General features: G+C 48.2%; 1 protein-coding gene across 6 annotated transcripts in view; it reads right to left on the bottom strand.

Moving 5' to 3' along the window:
* Positions 1-34: 34 nt before the first annotated feature.
* Positions 35-23,717, bottom strand: part of SLC8A3 (solute carrier family 8 member A3) — a 116,597-nt gene continuing 92,914 nt past the window's right edge. For 4 of the 6 annotated variants that reach the window (XM_018082719.1, XM_008926882.2, XM_008926874.2 and 1 more), the window contains 5 exons: positions 14,658-14,675; positions 5,758-5,882; positions 5,120-5,219; positions 3,327-3,602; positions 35-3,002 (listed from right to left, as the gene is read on the bottom strand). In XM_018082719.1, coding sequence (XP_017938208.1) covers positions 2,626-3,002; positions 3,327-3,602; positions 5,120-5,219; positions 5,758-5,882; positions 14,658-14,675 — 896 coding nt within the window. In that variant the 3' untranslated portion in view covers positions 35-2,625. The remainder of the gene's footprint in view (positions 3,003-3,326; positions 3,603-5,119; positions 5,220-5,757; positions 5,883-14,657; positions 14,676-23,717) is intronic. The other 2 variants (XM_008926921.2, XM_018082720.1) reach the window with 1 other exon arrangement.

The raw sequence follows: 23,717 nt of genomic DNA, 5'->3' as shown, positions 1-23,717 counted from the left end.
CAGGAAAAAAAAATCCCCAAAGGCACCAAACCTGTTGGTTTTTTTCAGCTTGCGTATTTTTAATGAAGTAAAAAATAAAAATGAAAGAAAGAAACATGCCACAGAGGTTGTCAGCCTGGTGCAGATCACCCTTGTGCATGGAGGGCATCAGGGTCCCCATGCAGCTGGCCCTCATGGTAGCCAGTCCTACCTCCCACCCCTCCCTGCAGTCAGCTGGAGAAGGAAGTGGATGAAAAACACATGGTGCATACACACAAGCAACAGAAGAACAGCACAACAGCACTCCAGGCCGGGCTTTATCCAGGAATGGGTATGCTGGCATGGGTAAAATAAAAGCTCAACATACTCAACATACTCTATATGTCCAAATTAAAAACAGCAATGGTAACAATCTCCCCTTGAGAGCTGCAATTTAAATCCCCCCCCGAAAGCATTTGGGGGCCTTTGTAATGTTTCTTTCAGTGTCTCATGTGTGAGCTCTGGGGTCCCCATCTGATGGGCAGCATGGCGGTGGCAGCAGCTGCTCCTGTTGGCACTACTGGAGGCCAGAAGAACCAGCAAGCTCAGTGGGAGCCTGGCCTCGGGGTTTCTTGCCCATCTTTTTCAGGCCCTTCACCACAGGTATGGAGAAGGGAGGATAAGGAGGCAGGATGTCAGATGCTTGTTAGCTTCAAACCCAGCGGTTTTCACCCATGGTGGGCTCCCATTGGCAAAGCTCCTGCTGCTCCTCTGAGAAGAAACCCTCTTCTCTGCCTCACATGTATACACATTTAAATAGAGATATGGATATCTGATAAACATTTTGTATGAAAATAAATACTTCATCTGGGTGTTAAGAACCATCGTCACCTCCACCTAGTCACATTCTATGTTACATCTCTTTTTGTCCATGACAACCTTGTTCCCATTGCTTTTTCCCTAACCTATGGACACCTCCTCCCTGCCTCTTGGAGCAGACAAAAACACCTCAGCAGGCAGAGGTGTACTTTTCAGCAGCCTCTCTCTTACTTGTTGCCTCCCAAAGTTTGGCTTATTATTGAGAACTCGATGAAAATGGTTGCCTTTACAGCACCTGTTTCTTGATAGAAGAAATGATCTTTGTCTTGAAAACACTTTACAAAGAGTAGGGTTGTAACATTCTCTTCCAGGGTTCTCAATTAAGAAATATGTTTCTAGATAGCACTGTTTATATAGATATAGGTATAATTTTTATTTATTTTTATTACCAACCCAACATTTCAATTTTCAGCTTTTGATGTAACTCATGACATATTCTCGTGGTGGTGGGTTTTTTTCTTTCTTTTTCCTTAAAAAGAAATGCACTTCAAATGAAAAGGATGCTTTTTTGTCTGTCTGGTGTGCCTAAAAGGTACTTGAGATGACGCAGGAGTCCTGATGTGGATGGCAGTTTTTAAGCCTGTACCTGTCAGTGGCCTGAAGACCACCAGCAAGATACAGGCGTTGTGAAAACTGGGGGAGCAATTGAATAAAAGGGCAGCCATGCCACAGCTCAGGGTGAGATGGCACTGGGAACATATGGGCACACTATCCAGGTTTTCCTGAATTCATTTCCACCTCTGAGCAGGAGAACCACGCAGCAAACCCGCCACCACCACCATCCCAAGGAGCCAGTGCCGCTTTCCCTGGCCCCCTTGCTCCCCCTGCGGCAGGCTCTTTCCTGGGTGGCCATTTATTTCTTTTAACAGTTGTAAATTAACATAATTTTCTCTCCTTGCAGTACCACAAGCTCAAAGTTAATTATACAAAGAGAAATGCCATAGTCAAAATATACATGACACATATTGTATTAGAGGGTTGGGGGTTTTTTCCTTCTTTTTTTCTTAGCCCAGGCAGGTGATTGAGATGCTACATGCTCCAGCCTTTGTCATTAAATGTGTGTGACTGTGTGTCTGTGTTTGTATTAAAAATATATCAGTCTTGTGATGTTCTTAAAAAAGAAAGTAATGGAGGGTGGCGGGGGAGGGAACGGCTAATAGTGAAGAAGTTCTTTGACTGTGTCACAGTCTTTTGTGGCTTCATAAAATACACATGTTCAATTCCAGCACTGATGGCAGCTTGAAGCTTTAGAGTTTAAATTTTTAACATTTTTCTGATTAAGTAGTAAAAAAGAAAAAAAATCAATTAGCGTGCTCCCCCAAAACCAAAAAGCAACAAGCAAACAAAAAAAAAGAAAAATCCCCCCCCCAAATTCCTGAATCAGGCTTCTGCAATTCTCAACTAGTAAAAATAAGGAAACATCTCCTTACAGTGGAGGGGTGCTCGGCAGGAAAGGAGACGAGCCCCTATGGGAGAGGTGGCCTTTGGAGATGGTTGAAACTTCATAATCTCATTGAATAGGGTCAGTGGCTGGATTTATTGTGTTTTATTTCAATACTTGCCATTGTTGCTTTCTTTTATACCATTTTTGGATGGGTTTTGTCTCTTTGTTTTTTTCACTCTGTGATGGTTTTGCCCTTCTTGGCACGCAGCTGTCTGACCGTCTGGGCAGTGGCAGCCCCTGACAGACAGCTGTACCCTCAGGTGAAACTGCACTTCCAGGACCGGTGTCCGGTGAGGTAATGGAGGAGGGGGTCCCTCCTTCCGGCAGCACCATCCCTCCACTGCCTAAAACCCCTTGATGTAGCAATAGGCCTCCAGGGTGGCGAAGAGGATGTAGAGCAGCCAGAGGCTGACGAAGAGCAACGTCGTGGCCAGTTTGCACCCCCGGGGGCCTCCCAGCTCCCCGCCAAGGTGGGGTCGCCGGCGGTAGAGGAGGACACTGATGCAGATGAAGGCGAAGATGGTGAAAAGTGTGACGGAGAATGCCAGGGTGCCTGCTGACACCTGGAACTCCTGCCCCTGTGACGCCCAGTAGATCGCTGCCACTGACCATGCCAGCCCGATGCCCAGGAAGACGTTGACAGCATTGCTGCCGGTGACGTTGGTGATGGAGGCGTCAGCGTACACGTCCTGGACGGCCGCAGCTTTGCTGGCGAATGTGTCTGGGGTTGAGGGAGGAGGGAAGGAGAAATCACTGGGGGCTTCAACAGGAGAAACAGACAACGCTTCATGTCTGGGGGACAACGGAGGCTCAGGTGTGACACTGACCAGGTTAGGACACAGACCTCTCCTGGTGCACAACCCCCTCCCAGGTCCAGAGACTCCATGTTGCCACCAAGCACAATGCAGACCTTGTCTAGGAACAGGGTTTTGTGGATCCCCTTCCCAGCCTGAACCCCATCCCATGACAGAGCTGCTCCCCTGGAAGGAAGAGCATCATCAGAGGAGTTACCTCCCACCCCATCCCTTCCCTGCAGCCGCCTCACCTGGTACAGAAGTGCCGAAGGCGACAAAGACGACAGCGGTCACCGAGTCCTTGAGGCCAATGGTGCAGCCGAAGTGGGAGGCGAGGTCGCCGATGACAGCCGTGAGCATGCCGATGATGAGGATGGAGACAACGAAGCAGGCCCAGCCGTTGCAGTACTCAGTGGGGGGCACACAGGCAAACAGCACCTTCCAGAAGACAGTCAGGAAGTGCATCACGTAGTCAAAGCAGGATGGCAGGCGCTCCTCGCCAGACTCATCTTCGTCCTCATCACCCGCTGCAAACAACATGGAAGGAGAGGTCCAGCCTTCATGTTGGGGCAGGTCAAGTTTACAGGGGTTAGACGTAGCCTCTGCTTGGCCCTTTCACCCCAGGATTCTGCTCTCCTGGGACAAGGCGGGATGGTGCCAGCCATGACACTGGGCTCAGGGCACACCAGGTCCCTCAGTGATAGGTGAGGCTTGGCAACAGGAGTGCCTCTCAGACACCCTAGAGCCCACAGGGATGGGGAGTGGCAGAGTGGGATACTACACCCACAGAGGGGCAGCCCTATCCCCATCCACAGGCAGCCACATAGGGTATAATCAACCTGTGGAGATCACTGTTGAGGGTCACGATGAAGTTACACAGGCAAGTGATGTTCTGGTCCAAAAACTAGCATAAAGTAATAGAATTGGGAAACTGGAGAGACCTCTTGATCCTCCTGCTCCAGAATATGGGCTGGACACCAGCAGCACCCCAGCAAGAAATTTCTCATCTGTGTGAGGGTATCAGCAACGGTGGCGCAGGCCCTTGGAGGAGTCTCCTGCTTAGCCTGGTGGGCCAGGTCAGCCCCAAAACTGGAAGTACTGCTGGTCTTTGTACAGACACAGGACAATGGAAATAAACTGGAGAAAGAGAAAGCAGGTAGGGAGCACAGGGCAGATGTCAAGGGAAGGGGAGAGACATAGGAACAGAAGCAGACCAGGGAAATAACATTGCTCCAAGGATGCTTCCACAGAAGTGGCTTCTCTTAATTGCTAGAAAGAAGAAAACTGAATACCCTGCATCTCTTCTTTCACATCAGAAGAAGCCCTTGTGTCCACTGGCAACAGCTCCCACCCAACTGCCTGCCTGTCCACTGCCTGCTCTACAGCTGGGTGTAAAACATCCCTTTGGGGAAGATGCCAAACCATCAAGGACAGGTTCAGAAAGATGCTCAAATGCCATTAATGGCATAGATATGCCTAAAGAATATGCTCCACAGCTGCCTGGCTCTGAAAGCGGTGAGCTCTCTCACCAGGCAATAGCTGGCAGGTCTCTGGATCGTTCGCTCTACCAGCTGCTGCCTCATGGGGGAACATCTCCTGTCTGCATGTGGTAACCCTCCCTGCTCCTAGAAACTCTACTGGCTGTGGCAGACAGGACATCTTCCAGCAGTAGAAGCTACTTGCACTGGGCACGCCACAAACCAGGACTCCAACCAGAATGGGATCTTGCTGCCTGTACACTACTCATCAGATCACTGAAGCAGCAGGAGCACTGCCAGTTGACATAAAGTTTTTGAAAACTGGCCTCCTGGATAGCTCTGCACCAAAAGATGGATCTCCTGAGCTCCTGGCTAATGTATCTGCAAAAGCCCACTTTATGTGGAGCAGAGGAGTTCTCTGGACTAGCTTTGCTGATGGTCACCACATATGCAACTGATGAGCATCACTGACCAGGGAGATGTGGTGTCCTGAGCCCAGACAGATCTCATTCCAGGCTGCATGAACCCTATGGATGCTGGTATGGGATTTCTGATGTCCCCCTCACCTGCACTGACGGTAATGGCCTCCATGAACTGGTCCCTCCAGGAATGTGTCCCTACAACCAAAGCCAGGTTTGTCTTCTTAATCAGCTTGTCCACGGTGCTCTGTTGTGGGAATAAAGATGCACAGCAGTTAAACTGGCTGTTAGCTGGCAAGCACGATCTCTGAGTGCACTGTGGTCTCACAGACCCTTTCCAAACTGTGGAAGTGCCACAAGCACTCTCCTACCAGCCAGATGAAGTCATGACAGGAGTTAAGCCCACCTTCTCCCTGGACTGGCTGACCTAAACCTCACTAGAGCCAGCTTGTTTCCCACCCTTTAATCCTGATGAGGCTCCTTCCTCCCTCATCCGTGCCTCACCAGAGACAGCTTTGCTACTCCCCATTGGCTGCTTCTGCTTACAGCAGTGCTCCCTTTTCTTTCTCCCTCCACCCTTGCCTACCAGCAGCTGCTACTTCTGACATTTCTTGTAGACTTCATCCACCCTTTACTGCATTACATACTTCTTTCCCTCTTCCAACAGCTCTTTCCCCATGCTGCCCCTCTTTTCCACATGCTGCCTCCTCAGTTCTACTCTCCAAGGCTGCTCTCAGTGCCACATGGCTTCCCCCTCCTGGAAGACCCCTAGGACACCTACTGACCTTGAACTCATAGGACTCCTCAATGATGACTTCTAGTTTGGGATGCTCGCCGAGTATTGGTTTGCCCATCTCTGCAATCCTCTTGGCTTCTTCTTCTTCAACCGTCAGCTTCCTCTCAGCCACCTCTGTGAAAGCAAGGTCAACACTAAGCTGTAGGCAGCAGCCCTGGAGCTCCAGGGCACCATGGGGGCTTGTCTGCAGGGCCCAAGTGGAACATGTTTTCAATTTCTTTAAAAAAATACCCTTGAATCTTTCTTCAATCTGCACTGGTGCTCTTGGCTGACATATACCCTCCCATCACCTCCGCAGTAGCCACATCTTTGGGGAGACTGAGGTACCAATCTGTCCTGACATTAGGCACAAGTGTCCTTTAAGACACCTTTAACACCCTGATGTGTTCCCTGATTTGAATGAACAAGAGACAGGATCTTTTTATTCCCCTCTGAGCAGAAAATCACTGTGCCACTCAGTACTTGATCTAGCACTCAGAGCAACACGTGAACCACACATGAATTGGAAAAATGAACAAGAATAAGTAAGTAATGAAACAAGTACTTTTTTCTTTCATACTGCTGTGAGGATGGTGAAGCACTGGAACAGGTTGTCCAGAGAAGTTATGGATGCCACATCTCTGTAAGTGTTCAAGACCAGATTGGACATGGCTTTCAGCAACCTGGTCTAGGGACCAGCAACCCCATGGCAGGAGGGTTGAAACCAGATGAAAAATTCCTTCCAACATATTCCATTCTCTGATTATATGTTTAGCTTCTGCTGGAGGAAACTAAACCAGGACCTCAGGTCAGCAGCATTCTGAGGTGAGCCTGTGTCAGGCTCATCTTGTGATGTCCCAGCTAACCCAGCAAGATGCCTGGAAAGGGTTATGGTTGCCCAGATGAGAAGGAGCATCCCAACTGCCCAGGCAGCTCCCTAGCCCTGACCCAGGTCTCCTCTTCCACCCACCCACCCAAGTACAGACACATGCTGATGGGGTCTCGGTAAAGCTCTGACATCTCAAGAAAGAAGCTGGGTTTCCCCTGGTTTTCCTGTGTCTGACCAGTCAGGGTGTACGAGCTGCAATACAAGGCTCAGCTGAGCCTGGGAGCAGGAGCTGGGTCTCTGAAGAACCCGGCAGAGCATCTTGTTCTGGCTAACAGGTGTTACCCAAGGTTTCCTGTAGAGGTTACAAATGCCCAGGTAATGCCTCACATGTGATTAATCCCATATGGACTCCAGCAGTCCTCATGCTTCCTACCAAAAATCACACAGACGTTATGAAGTCCCAGTGAAATCTATTTATAAACTCTGACTTCTCTCTTCATCTGCCCAACTAGATTGATTGCAAAGACTGTAAGCCTTGCAAGACCTGCAGAATTTATAAAACATATAATAACTCTTGTGGCAGGTGACATTATTATAACCCATCACAGAAGCAGAAAAGCTGCATCCATCATTTGAAATCAATGACGTACATCCACACCATCATTGCCTAGCTCAAAGACAGAATAGTCTGGATTTAGGAATCACATAAGTTTACAAGAAATGACAAAGATGGGGAGCACAGCACCTGGAGAAGAAGATGGGCAATACAGACTGCTGGGGGATATAGGGGGCACATTTGCAGGCAAAGACCTAGTGAGCACAGAGTGGAGGAGGCAGCTGAGCTGCAGAAGTGCAGAAGAATTTTTTCAGTGAAAGGGTGGATAAGCATTGGAATGGGCTGCCTAGGAAGGTGGTGGAATCACCATCCCTGGAAGACATCAAAAAAAGACTGGATGTGGCACTTAGTGCTCTGGTTTAGTTGGCATGGTGGTGTTCAGTCAAAGGCTGGACTCAAAGATCTTGGAGGTCTTTTCCTTAATGATTCTATGAATCCATGATTTTATGAAAATGTTCTGCCTTATACTACGCTTGTAGGCATGAATTGATGATTATCAAGAACAAGATTCAAGATACTTTTATCCACTGCAACAGGGAGTCAGATGCAATCTACATCTCTTTCTAAGACACAGAACAAGACCAGTCTCTGCCTCTACCTGAAAGTATATGAAGATGACAAGCTGTATCCATTGATGAAAATGCAGGTGCTCATACATCAGCTGCCATAGCACATACATGGCTTTGCTTCTGTCTGAACTCCCCATAACCTGAAGCTCAGGGGCGGAGGCACCCTCAGCTTTGCAAAGCCCAGCTTGGCATGCTGACATGTGCTGACAGTACAAAGCTGAGCAAAAGCACTACGGCCATCCCATCAGGGTTGCAAAGCCCGGACTTTGTGACAGTCTGACTCACTACAACCTTCCCTGGGAAGTAACTGCATCTGAAAAGCTGCGGTCGCAGTCCCTTGGGCTCCCGCCCACTGGCTGCAGTTGCAGAGTGCAGAAAGCAAATGTCTGGAATCGGAGGAGATGCTCTGAAAACAGGGAATATCAGGCCAAATTTCCTCGGCTTCACAACTCCAGGAGAAATAATGCAATGAAACCTCAGTCCCTACTTTAACTGATTTGACAAAAGCCTTTGGCATGGTAAGAGAACACGGAGCCTCATGCAAATGTTATCCCTCTAGGCAAGGCTGAGCTGCCAGCAGGTCTCTAAGCACGTGCAGTGCAGAAAACTTGCTCATCTACATAGGAAGTGCTATCCAACACAGCTTTATCCCGGAACCTGGCGTCTTGCTCAGGCTGGTTAATTTACTTGCACCAGGCAGGACAGTGCAGTATCTGAAGCCCTCCCTAAGGAGGGAGATCTCCTGCATCTCTTCTCAGAGTGTGCCAGGTCCAAGGCTGCTGGGCAGGCTGCATGGGAACCTGTGTGTCCACAGGACCTTGCACCTGCCAGCAGGTGGCTTTATTGTCCCTGCAAGGCACTTGTGGATCACCTACTGATTCGATGAACATGGCAACCACTTGCCAGGCAGCTCTCAGAGTAAGTCAAGTGACACAACCCTGTCCAAGAGTGGACAGATTGCTCTGTCAGCCTAGAGGCTGCATGCTAGCATGAGGGTAACACCAGACACTGCATAAAATAAAGGTGCTGGTGCTTACCACAGCACTGAGGGCAGTGGGTGTCCTGCTATTCGAGGGCACCTTACTAGTGGACTAAGTGCCACCAGAGGCACCTTCAAGCCCTAAGTAGGCCACCTAGAGTGAAGGGACAAGCTGACCAGCAATGGAGACCTTCAGCCTACTGACAGCATGTCTATCGAGACATGAATAATGGAGGCCCTGCTGTCCACACACAAGGCCTCCTTTGTGGTGTATATGGTGAACTGGTGTGGTTTGTACAGTGTGTACATACAAACTGCCCCAGTTTGTGAACTGAGGAGCAGAGAGAAGAAACACAGGTGCCCAAGAAAGCCTGTCAAGGGTGTCCTATGGGAACAGCTGATTGAATATGACTGCCAAGCTAAGTCTTTCAAATGTCAGCTGCAAGCAAACCACAGGAGAACAGGAACAGGCAGCATGTCCAAAGGGTACCTCACAGAAATGTTAATAGAGGAAGCTTTCAGATAAGGACGAAAGGAAGTAATTCCTTCTTATCTCATAAAAATGCAGTCACATTTGTGAACGTGCAACAGGAAAGCAAAGCACAGAAACTTAACAAATTTCAAAGGTGCATCTGAAAACATTTAAGCTGCCATTATATTTTTACTGAATCTCTATCCTAATGTAGAAGACAAACACAGAAGACAAACTCACATGTCAATACTGTGCTGGATCTTGCTCAAGGCACTCATTCAAGTGACCCAGAGGTGCCAAATACCAGGCTGCTGACTGTCCTCTGAAATTAAGGCTGTGCCATTTGTGGCAGGAAGGACAAATTCAGAAGCCCAGCTGACGCATCTCTTGCCCCAGCCTATACCACAATACAGTTAAGGGGAAGAGCTAGGCACCTCCAAAGAGTGATACAAAGCACCTACATGATTCCACTGCTTCTCCCCACCTACCGTTTAGGACACATAGGAGCACCTTTTGATAGGAATCAGTGTCAACCTCTACAAAACACCAGAGCCCAAGATGAACCTGCTCCAGGCTTGTTAGGTCTGCCTGTTCCAATGGGATGCTGAGGGCTGAGTTAGACCCTGTGGGTACTGACCCAACAGCTGAGAAGGAATGAAGTCTTGCAACATCCCAGTGACAGAGCACAATCCCAATGCTCCTGCCTTTTAGGGAAGCCCTTTAGCCAGCAGCAGGGTGCACCAGGATGCCTGTGGAGCTGCAGGAGGCTGCTGTCCCCGCATCAAGCATGGGGGATGCTCCCACATGGTCTGTGGTAGCCACAGGCCCCCACCTCCTGAGGGAGCGGCTGGGGCCTTGGAGGGCTCCTCCAGGAAGCAGAGACAGAGCATCTGTGAGGTGTCACCCTCATGCAGTAGCCTGCAAATAAGACTACTGAGGGCTGTGATAAATAAAACATAAAGAGGGAAGGGTGGGGGGCTGGGTGTTGGGAGACAGATTTTAATTTGTAAGGTCAAGTCTGTCAAGGTGAATGCTGCCAAGCTGCAGCTTAATTATTAACTAGCCTGATTTCTATTTGTATCTGCATCAGTACCTACTTTTCAATGCGAATTGCACCCTGGACTCCTTGGACTCCCTGCTGTCAACCCCAATTAAGCCTGATAAGGTCTGGCTGTGCATAGCAAGAACAGGAGCTTGCCAGGACCTCCTGGGCTGCCTCCACCTCCTCCCTGGGAAGGGGACGGTGGCCAGAGAGGGGTCCCCTAAATCCTGCCTGCCCTGGTACATTGGTGTGTGCTACCATCAAGTGTTAGGAATCTCTCTGGGCTGCAAGAGCACATAGAGGCTGCTGAGGCTAGGCAAGTTGGGGCTGATGTGCCAGCTGCACCAAGATACTCCACTCCGGGTGCCAGGGAGCCCATGGGTTAGAGAGGAGATGCTACAAGCAGGGAAGACAACATGTCTGATAAGATTAAAGGCTGGGTGGGAAGAATGAGGATGAAGTCCACTTTTACTCAGGCTGTAGCAATGGCCACAGCTGACACCCACTACGCACTGGACCCCGCAGAAAGCAAGGAGAGGTTTTTGGTTAAACCATTCCATGCTCTCTCATGTACTCTGCCTTGTTCAGACCCTTAAAGCTATGACAGACAAGGGGGCTTGGCAGCTCCCGGTTATGGTCCTGCCATTGCTGTGCTCTGCAGCCCTGGGCATGTCCCTGCCATGCTCGCTCCTCAGTTCTCATCTTGTGTCTGTCTCTCAGTCTGTCTCTCTCCACTTATGTCTGCAGGGAACTTGAGCTGCAGTGATCTGCAAAGCTCTTTCAGATCTGCACAGGACAGGCAGTCTCTTGGGCTCAAAATATTGTAAGGAGATCCCCTCCTCCTTGTATTTCTTCTGGGGAAAGGGGAGCACTAAGCAGTGTTCCCACATCATGCACTGCTCCTGAAGAATACTACATGGGTGCATGCCCACTCAACCTCCTTCAGATGGGGGGACCAAATGGCAACTGGACATTGCCTGTGGCCTCCTGGACACATCATAAATCCAAGTTAGATAAAGCCAATTTCCATGGAGTAATCTGGCCACCGCATCTTTTGAGCTGAAAAAGGCGATGGGAAGGCCTTGTAACACCATCAGAGAGGTAGACGCTCATCACAGGCAGTGCTGCAAGACTACCAAGCAGCCATAGACCAGTTGGTATTCCCTGTCACTTGCTGAATAAATTGGATTAAAACCAGGAATGTATTCATGAAAGACTGCTATGAAGGCCATTTCACACTCCTTGAGCTATCGTGTCTCCATCCATTTCTGGAGTGGGCATGTATCTGTATGAAGGTCACCCCTTCTAGGGACTATTCTGCTAGGTACAAATCAAAACAACAATTAAAATGGGATTTTATTTTTTTTTGTTGTGGTTTAGTAAAATATAATCCTAGCTAAACAAAGTAAATAGTGAGCATGAATGAGTTCCTATCTCCTGAGCACTGTCAAGCTGTCAGTCACAAGTGGGGAAGACTGCTGGCTAAAAGACACACTGCCTTTGGAGATTAACATATGGACATACCCTTTACTGAAGCACATGCACACACACAAGCAGTGGCAGCCTGGGTTGCTTTCTAAAATGGGAGGAATCCACTTACTTAGCCCTGAAAGCTATTTGTGAGACATGATACATCCTGCATACATGCCCTAGCATTCCTTAATGCTAACTGAGAAGTGCTGCACATTCATGAGAGGAAGGCTAAGGCACAGGGCTGGGAACTGAGCATTATTGCACTCCTGGCTCTGCCTTGAGATTGCTGCTGACACAACTGTCCCTGACAGGCCAGACAACTGGCGTCTCTGTTCCCCAGTCTTTCCCACTGCAAAGTGGACCCAGGAGTTTTAATGCATAAATAAATAGATTTAGAAATACTTTCTTTGATCTGGATGAGTATGTACATATTATGAAATAGACATATCTACTATTTGGGTAATTTCGCATCCCTTTAAGAATCTGAATCACCTGAGCCCAAGAACTTTCAAGTAAAGGTTCTGCACAGGCTTTCAGCGACTTTTGCAAGGATTGGAAAGACCATCAGAGCAGTTCATCCACTGATAGCAAAGGTGGGGACAACTGGAGTACCTGTGCACTTTGATATTGAGTATTCCCCTGTATAAAGAGTATACAGAGAGATCACTGCCAGTGTCAAAACAGAAGGTTACACACCAGAGAAGTTAAAAAAAAACAACCCAAGTTTGACTCTCAAGTCTCTCCACAGCGATCCCATACTACAGTGGTCCTCTGAAGCCTGAACAACTGGCACTGGACAGTTGGACATGGCCAAGCAAGTTGGCATTGGACATGGCCAAGCAAGGCTTTCAGAATCTTTGCACGGTCTTGCAAGTCTGGCTCTGAGAGCCCATTTGGAAGAAACAAATGCTGAGCTGAATCTGTGCCCTTCCCACTTACTTTCCCTGCCAGGGCTCTGCAAGGCCCAGGGGACCAAGGCCGGGATTTCTCATTTCCCCTAGGTATGGGCTCCTGGGACAAGAGAGGCACTGCCACTTGGGCTCATCCACTGGGGCACCCACAGTTTCTACAAAGAAAGGGGGTCACTCCCATGAGTGGGGGCTATGCTGCTTCTGGCACCGTGGGGGCTATCAAAGGGATGCCACTTGAGGGGGAATGCCCCAGGTCTGCAGAGGAGACCCAGGGCACCCAGCAGTCGCAGGGACACAGCTCCAGGAGAGAGGCACTGCCTGGAAAGAGATGTGTGAGCTGCTCCAGGAGGGAGGGGACGAGGAGCGGGACTGACAGATTCCACTGAAACATTCAATAGTGCAGGTTTTTTTACAAAGATTCCTGCATGCCTGTGTAACCTAAATCTAACATGACACGGACTAAATGAGGACGTCACTTCTCTCCCCACTGATTAGCTGTGATTGGTGCTGAGTGACACTCCAGCACGTGCCTGCTCGCTGGCTGGCTGCTGGCTTGAAGCCACATGTGGAGGCTGAGCACCGTGAGCCTGAACCAGGGGCCAAACACACATCACATGCACAGAGGGCACCCTGAGGCAGCCCACCAAGGGGGGCACCCCAGGGACTGCCTCCCATCAGACAGAGGGGAGGCTTTTCCTTATTAACTGAAAAGTAACTTTCCATAGCTGGTGACCAAGTTCTCCAATAACAGCTGCCAAAAGCAATCAGACTGGATCACAACAGAGAGAGGAAAGTTATGTTATTTTAATAGAAATTATTTGGTTCCAGGGGTTCTGATCAAATTAGGCAGCTACTGAATTAAGGTAATGAAATTACTGGGAAGGAGGCTGTGCTCAACTTATTTCCAGTCCTCCCGGACCTGAAGAGGTAACAAAGGAAATCGTCCAAACCATTCTGAGGAGTTTTCCATAAACACCCTAAGCTGATATTTGGGGAACTGGGGATTTCTGCCTGCCACTAGCAATTTTCTAATTAGTCCAATATCCAATGGGCTCTGGACATCCCCTAAGCAGCAGATTTGGCATCCTCTGAAAAGGAGCAGAGACTGAAGCCTGCATAGCAGATGCTGCTCGTTTGATTTGCAGCACAGCTTGGGTGTCATAAATGCTTTGGTTTTCAGCTCTGCTTGCAAACGTGTCAGATTCAAGCCCCTGTCTGCACCCTGCATGCCTGCCCTTGCCTTCTAAAAAATATTTCTTCAGTGCAAATTCAACAGTAATCATATCTGGAATTGAAGGAATAATGAAAATACAGGAGGCGTACATTGCACCACAGTGGGATAAAGAGAGACCAGTGTAATGGGGATTTCAGGCAAGGAAGAGGGCTCAGTATTAATGCATATAAAATCCTGGCACAGGGAAAGGAGATGAAGAGTGCAGAGCCAGAGCTGAGGATGAGTAGGGAAATGGTGCTGGTGCTTATCGTGTCCTGGTAGTGCTCCCCTGGTTCTGGGCACACCCCTGGAACCCCCCAGGATGGGAGGTGGAAAGCACAAGGGTGCTTTGAGGGGTCATGTATGGTCCTCCATGGGAAGGGGACACCTGCATAGCCTTGCACCCTTGCTCACCCCAGACAACAATGTCCTGCACCCCAGGAGTGTCACCCCCAGCAGAAAAGCCCCATGCACCCCAGTGCATCAGCACAACCCAAGCACCAGAGTTGCCCAAAAAGAGGGTCGAGTCACAGCTTTAGACCAGCCAGAGCTGCGTGTTCTGCTTTGTGACTTTGGCTGGGTCATTTCCCCCGGATGCAGGAGAAAATCTGGAATGTGGGAAATGCTCTTAGATGTCAATCAATCACTGTTATTTTCTTAATGCATTGGTCTTAAATAGTTCCTGTTAGACACAAACACTATGAGCTGGGGTTGTCTACAACACAGCGAACAAACATGGCGGGGTCTGACCAAAGGGGATGAAAATAGAGCAAGGGCAGGCACAGAAAAGAAGAAAAAGCACTTACCTTGGGTGAGCAGCAGGGCTGTGGGAGAGAACATGAGAAAGACAGGGAGAGAGAAGAAAAAGAGGGAAAAAGTTAATATTCAAGGGCCAAAGATGTTTTGCAGATGAAAGCTGTCAGAGAGCAATGGACATGGTGCAAGGCAGCGTGCGAGCTCACCAGGGCTGCATGTTGGGCACAGGCTGGGGAGCAGACACCACAGCAGCAAGATGGAGAGGAGGCTGGTGTGCACCAGTGAGCACCAGGGTGCTGGCTCCCCAAAGTCACCCCCTCCCCCCAGGCAAAGGCAGAGGGATGGGATGCAGCTGGGGAGTGGCAAGGAGGGAAAGAGAAAGGGGGAAAGAGGGGCAGTTACACTTGCCATTGGGACCTGACACAACCCAAACTGACTCAAAGGCATGGGAGGTGCCCTCACTTTGGCCAGGTATGTTTGGCTGTGGCGAGACTTGGCACAACTGAGGAAACCCAGAAAACCTGTAGGTTGTTGAGAAGAGAAGGTGGCCAGGAGGTGATGGGCAGACCATTGAGAAGAACATCATCAGAGGAAGGCATTGATAAAATGTATGCTGGTCTCCAGTGTCAAATGGGGCAGGGGGTAACACAGCCATGCATCATCCCCCAGGAGATCCTGGCTCACCTACACCTATCCCGCACCCGACAGGTACCACTCCCTGAGGGTCAGGGTGCTGAGAGGAGCATAGACATACATAAAGCATCACTATTTGAGTCCTCCTGGCTCTCTTTGCTCCAAATTGCTGGCCTGCCAGACAGTGCTGCATGGACACAGGCCATTCAACATCATCACAGCGGGATGCAACTGCCTGCCAGGAAATGTGACTGTGTGGTCCTGTGAGATTTGAAGTGGGATTAAAGGAGAAGAAAGGGGCAAAGGTCCTTGCAAGGGATGACCTTACCCTGACTTTCAATACAGACACAGCCCAAGTCCCTTCCTGCCTTGGGCAGACCCTCCCCTGTCCTGATTTCCCCACACCCCAGACCTGCCACAAAGAAATACTGGCTGAATCTCTCTTAGGTGTTACCCACAGAAAGCCAGAGCTTACATCCAAGTGTCAAACTAGCTACAGGAAAGTCCATATAGCAAAAAGTCCATATAGCAAACCCTCTTTGAGAGAGGCCAAGCACCAACTCTGAACCTTAGCTTTGATTTTACCTGTCCTTCAAACAGCAAACCAGTCCCTGAAGCCTTGGTTGCATGTGATGACAGTATTGTAATTACTAACACTTCTTATCATGCACTTTTAGTCTCAGAAGTTTAAAACTCTGTACAAAGACTGAGTCAGTATTAACAGCCCTATTTGACAGATGGTGAAGCAAGCAAAGAGAAGCTAAAGGGAACATTTTGCAAACTCAGAAGTGGGCCAGAGTCCAGAAGTGCTACTTTTCCCAGACTTGCCAGTTCAGGCCTCTGAAAAGCATGCACTTTTATATAGATGCACCTAATTGTATCTGTGCCATTTGAAAGTGATTTCCTAAGCAATTTATCAAAGGTCCCACTGTGCATCCATGGCAGAGCCAGGGAAACTAATCCTGAGTCCTGACTCCCTGTCACTTCCTTGCTCCATTGAGCAGCATCCACTGGCACAGCTTTCCCAACAGTCTGCAGAAATACATCAACCTAGTCAAGATCTTCATCCATCTATCCATCTCCCCAGCTGGAAATACTGTGGGCACTCTAGGAGGTCTCCCTTGTCCATGCAGGCAGGTAGAGGCACAGTGAAAGGGGAAGGGGCAATGAAGAGGCTCCTTGCTGAGCATCCCTGGTTTTTCAGGGTCAATTCATTTTGAGAGTCAAAACCTGTGAAAATGCTCTGCAGCTCGTACAGTGCCACTGAGCCACAAGAAGCAATGGGATAATTGCTCTGTCCACACCATCTCCTGTGCTTCACACAGCTCTGCCAGGAAGCCTCCAACATGCTTGTCTCTGCCCCTTGTAGCATGAATCTTGAGTCTTCTTGTAGCTCTGTCCTGCTGCAGTTCAGGCTGCCCTGTGGCCTCCTTACTATTCCATGGTCTTCTGCTTCTCCAGACAATGTGCAGAAATTTAATTTGTCTTCTACAATTACAAGCATTAGTACAATGGGTCAATTTTGCGTTCAAAAGTAATATAATGAAATATTGCTGGGTCCCTAAGCTACTGTGGTTATTAAAAAAAATCATTGGTTCCTCATGTTTTTTAAAGCTGTTATTCTACTACTCTGGGATTTGAGTTTATTTTTCTTCCCATTTGCTTGTGAGCCTGCAAAAGAACAATTTTTCTCCCTTTCACTTATGATATGATACATGAATATTTGAAGAAGCCTATAAAGCTATGAATGAAACATCAAGAATACAGCATGCAGAACACCAAGGGATTATTTTATCTTTATATTTCTGAGTGAATGCTGTGCATGCAAGCAAGAAAATGATTTCACGGACTAAAGCTTCCTTCCTGCACACGCATCTGCTAATGTGCCCTTAGCCCTGACCTGTAATGTTTCCTGACAGCCCATCTGGGGATGCTGTACCTGTACCAGCCTCACTGATGGCCTCCACGCTGTTCCCATCCAACAAGCCTCCCTCCACTCCCCCCCAGCCCAGGCTGCATCCTTCCAGTCCTCCTCAGGGCACCTCTCCCTTTCCTGCACTACTGCTCTGGACATCCCACTCCTTATGGGGCCAAGCCAGGCCACCTCATTGCTCCTGGCATCTCAGGTAGGCTCAGGGTTTTGACATGTACTCTTAAAGGGAACTGCAAAAATGAGCTCTGCAGCCAAATCCAAAATAGCAGTCCCAAGTATCCCTTACCTAACTCTTGCATGGTGTGATTGTGGACAAACATGCATGCCTGCAGACAAGGTAGGTGATGCTGACTCTCCCAGGAGGACCCAAAGCCTTCAACTCTGGATCCCTGTTCCTCCTTTACTGGAATTTCTCTGCCCTGAAGGCCTGGTTTTGATTACCAAATTGCATGCCTGAACTCTGCTTCCCCTGCCACCCCTGAAACTGGACAATTTAGGCCTGAATTTTAAAAAGCTGCTAAAAAAGCTATTTACTAATAAGCTATCTAATCTGTATGTTTTTGGTGTACTTTGGGGTCAAATCCTACTTTGACATGCATGTTGGTGTGGGTTACAAATCAGGAATTTAATTCCTTCCTGTTTTAACTCTACTGAAGCCAAAGAGCTCAAACCAAGAGGAACCAGGCTTGGCACGGGAGCAGACCAGCAATCGAGCAATCCTGTAGTTTACAATACAGTGTGTGTCCCAGCCTTTTTCTAAATAGTGAAATACTTTTCTCTGCTGTTTACCTTACAGAGAGATTCAACCATGCTGCATGCTTTATTCTGGACTCATTCTTTATTAACATAAATCTTTTCTAATCAATATCCCTAAAGACCCCAGGAAGCCGTTGTGTAGATAAGAGAATCCTTGTTAAAGGCCTGGGATTTACAGGGTGAGCTGAAATGAGGGAGAGGAGGCTGGATTTTGAGGAGACTCTCAGTCACATAGCAGGGCTGTCACAGGAAGCCAAAGGCAAGGAGAACACACTGCCTGCACCCCCTGCACTCCCAAAGGTGACCATGCAGTGACCATACAAACCACAGGCTCAGCTCCCCAAAGAGATAAGGATCCCCCATCTTCCAGATGTAACTGTCCACAGGCTCTGCCTCCAGATTTGCTCACTGAGGTGAACAAACTGTTTTCCTAATAGATTGTGAAGAGCTATAAACATGGGGTTTTTTAACAGGCTAAACAAGGCAGAGATTTTGCAGCATTAACCTGAATGCTGTTATTATTGAAGTCAATAGCAAAGCTCTTGCAGACTCCAAGAGACTCCTCTCTATCAGGAGAATCACCAGCATTCAGTTTAATCAGAGAGCTGCGAGCAAATCACTAAACCTTCAGGGAATGAAGTAACAGCAATTTAACATTTCTTTGCTATTCCATCAGCAGCTGACGGAAGAAGGAGCTTCTTAGCATCTGCCCACACTTCAGAAAACTGAAGCACACGTGCTCATGGATCAATGCAGCTTATCTTATACAGGCATGGATCTTTGTACCAAGTCACATAACTTCATCAATATTTTGATATAGATAACTTGTTGGATTAATCCAAGCTAGGAACCCTTCTTTCTTCACAGTTTAATCCCTACTCTGCAACTCCCAGCCACATCCTCCTCCGGGGCACAAAGCTTTCCCATCAAGGGTGCTGCTCAGTTAAAAGGAGATATGCAATGAGATTTGTCTGCACCAGTTGACTCTGTGCTGGAAGTGCTGAGAGGACTTCAGTCAAAATCTTCCCAAGCCAAGTCATGCCAACAAGCTGTTTAATAGTGTTCACCAGCCATCTGTGCTCCCAATTCCAGCAAAGCTGTATCTTGTGGGAGACATGCTTTCTGAAGCAAAACTTTGCATGAAGGATGTCAGTCCCTTTTACAAAACATAACCCTCAAGACTCAGCCTTCAAACATCAGTTCTGAGGCTGAATCTTCCACTGCTGTGCCATGAGCTGCATTCTTACAAGCCGACTCTCAATTACCCTCATGTAACATATTTTCCAAATGTTATTTTCAATGTTATCTGCAGTCGAGTGAAATCTTCCAAAGTAGCCTCACTTGCCATTTGGGCTCCATCAGCACTAAAGCTAACCACAATTTAACCAGAAGAGCAACTTTATCCAGGGAAAGCAAAGCAAGTTTTCTCCTGTAATCCAGGGCTGTGGAAGAAGTGTGAAAGCTGATGAGTGAAAGAAAGTATTACTCCAAAATCCTGCTGGGACAGCAGCAAAATCCTTGTTCTCAGTTGTGAGCTGACACAATAGCAGAGTTGCCACGAGAGCAAGAGTCAAACCAACAGACAGAATCTTGTCGTAAAGGAAAAGACTCATTTCACTGCAGGAAGCCTTTAAAAAGGTGCTGAAAAAAGGATGGCCAGAAATGCGGTTCAGAGTGATGGGAGGCTTCAAAGCCCTGCAGCGCTCAGTAAGCAGGGATTCAGTTTACATGACTGTGCATACGTAGGAAAGGTGAGATAAGTTTTTGAAGATTAATTTCTTAGAAATGGAGAGGACAAAAGAAGTCAGGAAGCCTGGGAAATGGCCAGGAGTATAGAGAAAAGCAACACTTACCATCTTTGTCAAGCAAAGAATATGAGTCTCTCTTTGATTTCTTTTTCCTAATTTACTTCAATATAACAAGCTTGCAGCAAGTGCCATCTTTGCCAGTGCTCTGTGCATCTGATATGCCCCTACCAGTATTGGTATCGCTCTTCATCACAGGCCGGGCTAGCAAGATACCAATCTCAGATCTATTCTCATCTCTTTGAATTACTGGAGTACATCAACAAAAAAGCTGCTATAGTAAGACTACTTGATGTGATTTGTTTGGATGATCAGAAAGGCTTTGAAAAACTCCAGCTGCAGAAAGTGATTGGTGAAAAAGAACAGATGAGCTGCAAGACAAAGTTTTGTGTTGTAGATGTAGCATTTATATAACAGGAGTAGGTGGTGAGCTCTCCTTATAGCAAGGGTTAAGAACTGAATGTCCCAAGGCTCAAAGCAGCACAGCTCTGATATAAGTGGGGGTGAAGAGTAAAGAGCAGCATCTGCAGATGATGCAAAATGTTTCAGCTAAAAGGCTGTATCAGTGGTTGTTCTGTGTTTTGGAACCCATGATCAACCTGAAGACAGGAACTTGTGTTTGGATTACCACAGGTACTTTAGAATGAATTTCATGCTGAGCTCTGGCCCTCACAGAGACTCTCCTGCAGACTGCTCTGCCCCACAGCTCTGATCAAGGCCAAGGAGAAGCTCCCTTGAGTGGAGGTGACTGCTTTGTATCAGCAGGTGTACAGGACAGCACAGACACTAATGCAAATCAACCGCATGGTAGCAAGCCCTGCTCTCACCTTCCATCCTCCTCCACTGCATGTCTATCAGAAACCACTGCCACCACAGCCAGCAGCAGTGCAGGTACCCTTAGGACAGCACACTGGGTCTGAATAGCATAAGGCTCCGGACCAAGTTCTGCATCCCAAAATAAATCATTCAAACTCTGCCCCAGGCTGGTTTGAAAAGCACATACTACTCATCCCTGCTGTCGCCTCTACCATCCCTTCAAGGGACATTTCACCCCTGATTTCATCACTGCCACCTAGCTTGTATCCCCAAGGTAAGCTGGGAGCTACCCTCTGCATGGAGAGGTCCCAGGGTGGGTACAGGCCCTCAGCACAAAACTATGGTTGTGCAGGCACAACTGTGATGCACTGGCTGTCTCTGCGTGACCTGGATTGCAGATTACTTTCAAAAACAACTGCCACTCATCTGAGATGTCCAACACTGCCCTGCTTCTAGAGCAGCCAGGAGAGATGTTTTGAAGACATTATGAAGAGCTGTCTGAGAACATCAATACTCCTACAGCTCCTTTTAGGCACAGGCTCAGTGGGACACAGCTAAATGGCAAGTAACAACAAAACAAGGACACACCATGCAGAAACACTCTTTTTGCAGCATTGAAAACAAATGTATGGGTAACCAAAACCCAGAGAGACTCTTCTTCAAAAGAAACTAGACCTGGACCCCCCCCAGGAGAGGCAGGAGCTATGCTTTGCCTTTGTCATGTGAGTCGTGGGGGGGAGGCATTCATCATCACAACAAAACCAAGCAAAGTTCCATCTAGGTGACTGTGGTGTAGGACTTTCCCCCTGTCTGTGGGTATGGGTAATGGCAGCACGTGCACAGTGCTGTGGGGGGCCTGTCTGCTCTGCAGTGACTGTGCAGACATTGCAGCCCATGGAGCTGATCAGTCGTGTGTCAAAGCTGATCAGCTTTGCAAGAAATAAACCACCTGAACTCTTTCCCTACAATGGCATGATGCTGGCAGAAACACATGGGCAGGAGATGAACATCCCTTCCCAATGCTGTACAGCATGTCACATGATGCCTGAGCATGTGCAAGCTTGTGCACGTCCCAGGCTGCCTCCTCTCTGCCGGGAGCTGGCTGCTCAAGCATGCATTCCACGAAGCTGCTGGTCACAGCATCTGCTGTTGATTGCTCACAATGCTCTCTATGGGAAAGCCTCACGTACCTCCTTATTCTTCATCCCAGGCACAAGGTACGCTCACCAGAGATGCTCACCAGAGATGCCACAGTGTGCAGCACTATGGAGCTGGGGATCTTTTCAGATGCCCTGGACTTAGTGTAGCGACTGTGCCACCTTGTGCCAGCAACATTCGCAAATGCAATTTAATCTCCCACCTCTTAGATTTTAAAATCATGGTGCTCTCACTCTGACTTTTCTCTAGCGAGGCCAACCAAGGCACTGCATCTCCTCTTTGGCATGGTCCTTTACTTCCTCTGGGCAAAGAGGGTCCATCCGAGGGTGCACACTCACCCCCTAGCCTGCAGGCTCTGTGCTGCAAATCACTTAGTCCAGCTCTGATCTCCTCTCTGCCTGTTGCAAATCAGACAGTCCCACTGACTCCAGCTGATGTTGGTGTAAATGAGACACATATGACACAGCAAACTGGCTTTGTAGTCCTAATAATAATGAGGACATTTTACAACTGAACAACCTTAGGGTGGCCACTTGGGGCCATTTGGATTTTTTTCAAATACGTGGTTTTATTCAGCTAGATGCAATGTGACCTCCTACATGGGAAAAAGAAATGTGAAACTTCACAAAAACTAGCCCAATCCTGACTCTGTATCCTAAAGCTCATTGTTTAGAAATGAGGACTCACAGAGAACAGACAGCTGAGCAGAAAATTCAGTGTGATGCTCCAAACTGCCAAGTGCATAAGCAGGAGAGAGACAGATGCCCATGATTTTCATCCTGTACCTGCTGAGATGGAGGTGGAAGACCCACAGATGGGAAGAGGCACATGTGGAGAGGAGAACCCCAGTGTGGTTCTAGGACTGAAGACTTTGATCCAGGACTGAACACTTTGCTTACACAGATTTAAAGGGCTTAATCTCCTTAAACACCCAAGAAGAAATCTGAGTGTACTCTGGGTATAGCGAGTAGATACCTGCACAGAAGCTGCGGCGCTATATCGTTCTTTCATGCGATAGAGAAAAGTAGGGAAATAACTAGCGGCTACAAGTTGAGGTTAGACAACTTCTACCTAGAAGCCATGCTCACATCTTTACCCTGGAGGGCAACTGACTGCTGGGACATACTTCCATTGGATATGGCAGGTTGGTCGTGCTTCTGCTCAAGGGCATCTGGACTTTGGTGAAACCTGAGGGCCTGTGCTCGACAGAATGAAATCTGATGCCCCTCACTGCCTCCGGGCTGCAGTAGGCGGTCTGATGGCATTAAAACTATGGGTTTACATTATTACAACATCCACGGATCTATGATACTGACATGCTCATGCAACCTGTGCCTATCCTGGACATCTTACAGAGCCATGCATGGGAGCTCGGACTGGCCAGAGGGCAGCTGCTGTGCTGGCGAGATAAGCTGTGCCATGCACGAGCAACTGCCAGGTGTTCCATCACCGGCAATAGCACATGGGAGCAGAAATAAGCCCATGGGGTCACACATCTGACTCTACTCTGTAACAGAAATCCAGAAGGTGGATTTGAATTCCCTTTTGAAAAGTGCCTCTGTTTAAATCTTGGCCCTCCCAGGCCACCCTAAAGCTGGTGAAGCCACTGGTAAGACTCCATGAGAAAGAGATCAAACACATAGGACAAGGACAAAGATACATGTAGGCAAGGTGCAATTGTAAGTCTGGGGTTATTCCCACTATGATCCTGGTCTGATGGGAGATCCTGGGTCTCACTGCTGATGAAGTAGGGCAGAGCTTCACAGTCTCTGCATGACAGATTGTGATTGTCTGTGACACATTAAAGGGGTTTTTCAGATGGAAGACATGAAGAACCATTTAAAAAAAAAAAGCAAAACTAGTTATCTCACACCTTTCCTCTTCTCCTATGGACTTTTTGCTGCACATCATAGAGACTCAAGAGCACCAAGACAATGCCACTGGAGGCAACAACAGAGGGAAGGACAGGGGAGTACAGGAGGAGCTGAAGGGGTAGCCATGCATTACAC

The sequence above is a fragment of the Manacus vitellinus genome, unplaced genomic scaffold (assembly GCF_001715985.3).
Source record: "Manacus vitellinus isolate BGI_N305 unplaced genomic scaffold, ASM171598v3 scaffold_6_pilon, whole genome shotgun sequence".
Taxonomy (NCBI): Eukaryota; Metazoa; Chordata; class Aves; order Passeriformes; family Pipridae; genus Manacus; species Manacus vitellinus.
Note: the sequence above shows the minus strand (reverse complement) of the source record. Positions and strands in the feature narration are given on the sequence as shown.